This window comes from Hyalella azteca, unplaced genomic scaffold (genome assembly GCF_000764305.2).
Source record: "Hyalella azteca isolate HAZT.00-mixed unplaced genomic scaffold, Hazt_2.0.2 contig9953, whole genome shotgun sequence".
NCBI lineage: Eukaryota > Metazoa > Arthropoda > Malacostraca > Amphipoda > Hyalellidae > Hyalella > Hyalella azteca.
This window is the reverse complement of record NW_025940009.1, coordinates 1-7,100: the sequence shown is the minus strand read 5'-3', so window position 1 is coordinate 7,100 and position 7,100 is coordinate 1. Positions and strand designations below refer to the sequence as shown.

Here is a 7,100-nt window from a genome sequence, read left to right as displayed (position 1 = left end):
GCACAGAGCCAAGCAATAGCTTTCGTAGTCCGCGTCCAGAAAAGGCGGTGTTTATTGTGCAAAATATATTTATTTTCTATTTTGTTCAAGTACTAAACGCCAAAATGCTCGATCAATTATACACCTATGGTAGAAATCGTGCAGTTATCCTTGTCAGATCAATTATACACCTTACGTAGGAATCATGCAGTGATCCCTGCACGATTAAGTATACACCTTAGGTAGAAATCATACAGTGATCCCTGTGCGATTAATTATACACCTCAGGTAGGTATCATGCAGTGATCTCTGCACGATTAATTATACACCTTAGCTAGGAATAAAGCAGTGATCCCTGGACGATTAATTATACACCTTAGCTAGGAATCAAGCAGTGATCCTCGCACGATTAATTATGCACCTTAGGTAAGAGTCATTCAGTGATCCCTGCACGATTAATTATACACCTTAATTAGAAATCAAGCAGTGATCTCTGCACGATTATTTATACATCTTAGGTAGGAATTAAGCAGTGATCCCTGCACGATTAATTATACACCTTAGGTAGGTATCATGCAGTGATCCTCGCACGATTAATTATACACCTTAGGAAGGAATCATGCAGTGATCCTCGCACGATTAATTATACACCTTAGGAAGGAATCATGCAGTGATCTCAGCACGATTAATTATACACCTTAGGCAAGAATCAAGCAGTGATCTGTGCACGATTAATTATACACCTTAGGTAGGAATCAAGCAGTGGTCCTCGCACGATTAATTATAAACCGTAGGTAGGAATCAAGCAGTGATCCTCGCACGATTAATTATACACCTTAGGTAGGAATTACATTGAGAGAACAATGCCTGCTCTAGTTATTCAGCATGACCACCAGCGAGCCATGTCGGTTGGTGATATCAAAATCATGTCAGTTGGTGATATCAAAATCATGCCGATATCGATAATGGAACAAATTCTTCCTCATGGTAGAAGACTGCAGGACGTGCAGAAATTATCATTAATAGAACAATTTAAAATTTTTAATCAGTTAACTCTGATAAGTTAACGGCATTACAATTTATTTCAGGTCATTGAAAAGTGACAACCACCTGAACATTTTGATTTTACTCGATAAAATGATAAGTGAGGCGAGCTCAATGCCTGGTTAATTGGTGGAGAAAGTACCTACTAAAATCATTGACTGTCAGGTGTTCATTTTCCAGGAAATTTAATGAGCAACTGTCGATGAGGAAGTTTAAGTTACCATGACTAATTTAAATTTAGGAGCATTCTATTGACCTGGGTATGCAACGTAAAATTAAATTGGACTGATTTCTACTATTGAATTTGGTCCATTAAAACTGGAATTACTACCTTACAGTTTTTTATGAACGAAAATTCCCTCACTAATATGACAATACTTTTTATGGCTAACCAAATGGTCCCTTAATAAATCTTATGCATGATGATGTAAATTCGCCACATATTGCAGACTTGTACAATACACGTTCAAACGGGTGACAGTGTCGTCACATGTTACAGACTTGTACAATACACGTTCAAACGGGTGACAGTGTCGTCACATGTTACAGACTTGTACAATACACGTTCAAACGGGTGACAGTGTCGTCACATGTTACAGACTTGTACAATACACTTCCAAACGGGTGACAGTGTCGTCACATGTTACAGACTTGTACAATACACATTCAAACGGGTGACAGTGTCGTCAATGTTACAGACTTGTACAATACACGTTCAAACGGGTGAAAGTGTCGTCACATGTTGCAGACTTGTATACAATACACGTCCAAACGGGTGAAAGTGTCGTCACATATTGCAGATTTGTATACAATACACGTTCAAACGGGCGACATTGTCGTCACATGTTACAGACTTTTACGATACACGTTCAAACGGGTGACATTGTCGTCACATGTTGCAGACTTGTGTACAATACACGTTCAAATGCGGTCCTAGCCGTTTTTAGGCCATTTTGAAACCTTGGAGGGTCGTACCGCATTCAACGTGTTAAGAATAACGCCAAGATTTAAACAAACTACAATCGAAAAGGATTCTGTTTTAAATTCTATATCAAATTACTCGGGTTTACGCTGAAGGTTTTTCAGGGGAAATTTGATGGGCATTTGTCAGCATGGATATCTTCGGTCTTAGTTTAGAGTTAAGGGGGCGCAGCCGTGTATATGTCACAATTTTAACTCTTAAAAGAGACCTGGAGCCAACGCCCAGCCTCAACATGCAATAACTTTATTCAATCACCGAACTAAAAGCCTCAGAATACACTGGAATACCGTAACCCAGACCAGTGATACACACTGCCGAAAGATATTAGCGCCGTAGGTCTTCAGCCAATACTTCAGCATCCTCGCTGATAAGCAATTACGCATCTCGATGCACCTACTCCGGCCTAACCTCTACTGGCCTAACCTATTCACGCTGTCTCAAATCACAACCTTCTTGCAGCTAATGACTGGCTCTACCAGAACATTTGAACCGCCTTCCTAACTTCCTGCAGCCAATGAGGTTAGGTTAAGTCCGCTCAGGTTTGTTTTGGGTAGAGAAATATTGCACCTTGTGTAGGTTAGGCCGGAAGAGTTTGGGCCAGATGCAGTATGACCCTGCATGCTTAACTTGGGCATGCTTGAGCGGTAGCTGTGGATATACGGCGCTGTGGTTTGATAGAATTGACTTCATAGGCTTCTATGCCCTCTAGCCCTCTTATCCACGGAAAGAATATGAACTCAGTCTGTATTTGAGCGAAGGTGGCTTCCAGCATGCGCCCCATTTATAGGAGATGTAAAAAAAATCCATGACTTCAGATACTCTAAAATTGAAAACTGTATAATCAATGTCAGCAGCTGCGGAAGGCAGCTGCAGCAGGAGGCAGCAGCAGCTGCAGCAGGAGGCAGCAGCAGCTGCAGCAGGAGGCAGCAGCAGCTGCAGCAGGAGGCAGCAGCAGCTGCAGCAGGTAGTCTCGTCAAAATAGCTGGGATGCGCGGCGGCAGGCCGAGGAGTTGTACGTAGCGCGGTGGCCGTATAAATAGAAGTGCTGTAGGGGGTGGACTTATCTATTTTAAGAGGCCACCACTACAGCACAACATTGACCTTTATAGTGCAATGGCATACGGCGACGATGTTTATTTCGAGAACGGCGCATGAGGCAACATTGCCAATTGCTGAAGCTAGGAAACTTTAAAATTAGCAACATGACATCGCACGTTATCGCCTCCGCGTACTTAACGAAAGACTTCATATGTTCAATGAAAGACAAAGGTTATACGCAGTTGTCTATATGCCTGTGCTTTGATATATATGGAGATATATGGATGCCTGTGCTTTGTGCATGTGAAGTGAGAAGAATGAGAACTGTTGGGTTTCAGCTGTTGTGGATCTACTTCTATATTGAAAAATGTTTAACAATGCCAACGTGGTCATCATTCATAGGATCCGCGCTGCGATATCCGTTTCTGTGACATTCGTTGAGCTTAAATCATGACATCCAAGGGAGGAGAAACGGAAAATTCTCACTTAGTATTTCGTGAATTATATTCTAATTAAAAGGCGTAATTTGGTAACAATACGAATAAAAACTGTTAATATGGATGAATATTTCCATTATGAATTCTCGACTTATCCTTCGCGTTAGCATCAAGGCAATTTTAGCTTATTTGAAGTCGCGCTTATTTCGTCTTGTGCTGCGATATGAAATGTTAATTTATTGTCGATAGTACTACGCACGCTAGAGAGCGAACCCGTTTAAGAGCAGAAAGCCATGAGAATCCTGTTTTAACGAGCAGTAAGCCATGAGCAGCGCACCTGTTTTACGGAGCAGTAAGCCATGAGCAGCGCACCTGTTTTACGGAGCAGTAAGCCATGAGCAGCGCACCTGTTTTACGGAGAGGGAAGTCGTCGTGTGGGTAAGGACCAGGGGACGGCCGGTATGGATGGCTGTGGTGTGAGAGTGTGGAAATTTATTAGTAAATAAATCTTGTAAATAAATATACAAACTTATTAGTACATAAATCATGTAGATTTATAAATTGATTCATTAATAAATAAATCATGTAAATAAGTAAATAACCTATTAGTACATAAATAATAAAATCTTTTATTTCTTTCTAAGCAAAACAGAGAACAGGTTTTCAATTTTTGGACGAAGTGCTAACCAAGTTAGCATTAAAAGGCAAAACTAACAAATTATTATTCCAATCAAATTTTTCTCGTTCATAAACATTTAAGAAGTTTCCTTGGCCAGCCAGTACCTTACATCACTAGAGATTTCAACAAATAAATTTTCGCCTTTTTCCAAGTTTCTAATGCAAATCAGCGGCATAATTCAAAATTGCCATAGGCGATTGATTGATTTGATTGATCGTAAATATTTAATAATTATTAAAATTTATTTATCATGATATCGAAGAATTGATTGAATTGATTGATCGTGAATATCTTGAATTGATTGAATAGGTTGATCATAAATATCAAGGAATTTATGATTGATCATGAACATAAAAAATTTATTGATCATGAATATCAAAGAATTGATTGATCATGACTATCAAAGAATTGATTGATCGTGAATATAAAAAAATTGATTGCTCGTGAATATCAAAGAATTGATTGATCATGAATATCAAAGAATTGATTTATCGTAAATATCAAAGAATTGATTTATCTTGAATATCAAAGAATTGATTCAAATTATTTATGATAAATATTTAAGGATTGCTCATAAATTCCTAAGATCAATAAACTTGCGAGCACGACGAAATTACGTACAAAGAATATCAACTAATCTCAGGCTTAATATATCACATGTGAATATCACCACACAAATTATTATTGTTATTATTATTATTATTATTATTATTATTATCACCAGTTGCGTGGGTGAACTAATCTCAGGCCTAATATATCAAATATGAATATTACCACACAAATTATTATTATTATTATTATTATTATTATCACCAGTTGCGTGGGTGAACTAATCTCAGGCATAATATATCAAATGTTGAAAATATTTGTAAATTGGCAACTGCCTCGAACACCGCCGCAAACAAGTCCACTGGTCAAATATTTACTTATAGTGCATCCTGTAATTTCGCTTTCACGCCCAACAGTCAAAACTGCCCATTGATAAAAGTGCATGAAGTGTTGCATGAAGTCTATAATTTCTGTTGATAATGAAGCCAAACTTTGATTGAAAAGAAATAGCGTTCATTGATGAGCAGCAATATGAGAAAATAAATCAAATTAAATACGTGAAACGTTACTGATATTAGCAATGTCCGCGTCTCGTATTAGCGTATATCGTTATTATATATTAGCCGAAGTATCTCTGCTCCAAATATTGTTGTCTTTCACTGCTTACGTTGGATATCCTTTCCTGGGCGCATTCCTTTCGTAGGATATCTTTTCCTGCGTGCATTAGGTACCATTTTCTGCTGTCAATGAGTTTTGCTTCCTTACCAATTTCACACAAATTTTCTCTCTCAAATCATACATTTATAATTAATGTGACTATGCGTTCTGAAAAATGCAAGCTGTTTAATTAAGTGCTCTAAGCTTAATGATAAATAAAACGATCAAATGATACGAGACATATAGGTACTTCAGACATTTATTATATACAAAAGGTGTCTATCCTGAAAAATATCAAATTTTCCAGTTAATTGAAATATTACCTAGCTATGAGGTATTAATTAATTATCAACAATCCACATTACCATTAAGCAAGACAATATAAATCAAGAAGCTCAGTTATTCAGATAACTCCAGGGCTTATCCTTTCAAAAAAGTTGAGAGATCGTATATATAAGTTCATTACATTGTTAGAAAAATTACCGTTAACGGTATTACCGGCGTTTCAGTGGCCGGTCGGCACGTGAAAAGAAACACCGTGTCGCCGTTTTTATTCTAATTTAACACTAGAAATCCGTGTAACATCTGTTAAGAACGGAGAAACAGTTTATTTTCTCGGTGCGACCGGCCACTAGAACGCCAGTGGGACCGTTTTTTCACCGTTTTTTCTTACAGTGTAGCCAATCATTGACGGCCTTTCATGTAAAATCCACCAATCATAGACAAGAAAAGAGCGTAAGTACTTACGTTCACTTAGCGAGTTTTGAAAGTATGGCCCCATAGCAGTTATCAAGGGTCGTGTCTAATTAATGAGGTGAAATCCGTTAAATCGACAGAACACAGTGATATTTCAGGCATATGTTAAGCCATAATTTTCATTTAATTTCACCGCAAACTCATTTCGCTACAGAAATATCAATTTGTTTTTTCAATGAGTCGAACAAAATTTTTTGCTGGCACCGGGAGATCAAGAAGCAGGTTACCAAATGACATTTTAATGGATTGCGACGTTTCTNTGTTCAGTCTTAAAATGCCTAGCAAATTACGGACCAGGCAATAAGTCCAGCAGCGATCTCAATCAATCGTCAGCTATGGAAAGATCGGGTTCCAAAGGCCGGATCTCTTGTGAATCAAGTCATGAAAATTTCAAAAATCGGCAACAGGCCATGGGCCTATGTCTTCAACGCCGACACTTCTATTCTATTCTATACAGCGTTATAACCGTACCGAGTTAGGTTCAGTTGTACTGAAGTAGTTCGACGAGGGTTAAACACAACTATCTCTCTATAGCTATGCCGATCATTTTGACACTATGTGTTCGTTTTAATCAAATGCAGTAATGCTTCAATATTACAATCTTTAGCATAAAAATCTCGCTCGTGCATATGCGTATCTCAGCGAATTTGATTCGCCTCCCTTAGTTCTTTTATGTCTAGAAGCGAACTCTTTAGTAATTTTCTATCCGCTTTATTATGTCATTAAACAAAGAACTTCATGTATCGTAGACTAATAATAATAATAATAATATTACTAAAAATAACTCTTGAGTCGTTTCCCTTTCCGTTTTATTGTGGCAGCGAACAAAGAAATAACGAGTCGTCCCCCCATTAGTTCTTTCAGGCCTATAACAGCAATGTATCATCGTGTTACTTTATGTAATAGTTATCATTCTTATTGCGGTTCGTCTTGAAAAACAACATAGACGAAAATGTGAAGCCCAACTATAAGTTCAAAG

The 7,100-nt window shown here is 37.9% G+C and overlaps 1 protein-coding gene across 1 annotated transcript in view; it reads right to left on the bottom strand.

The window, feature by feature from the left end:
- LOC108669937 (histone deacetylase 4) overlaps nucleotides 1-3,957 on the bottom strand; it is a gene marked incomplete at its 5' end in the record, with an annotated part of 34,382 nt that extends 30,425 nt beyond the window's left edge. The window contains one exon of the mRNA XM_047882230.1: nucleotides 3,888-3,957. Coding sequence (XP_047738186.1) covers nucleotides 3,888-3,957 — 70 coding nt within the window. The remainder of the gene's footprint in view (nucleotides 1-3,887) is intronic.
- Between the last annotated feature and the right edge of the window lie 3,143 nt (nucleotides 3,958-7,100).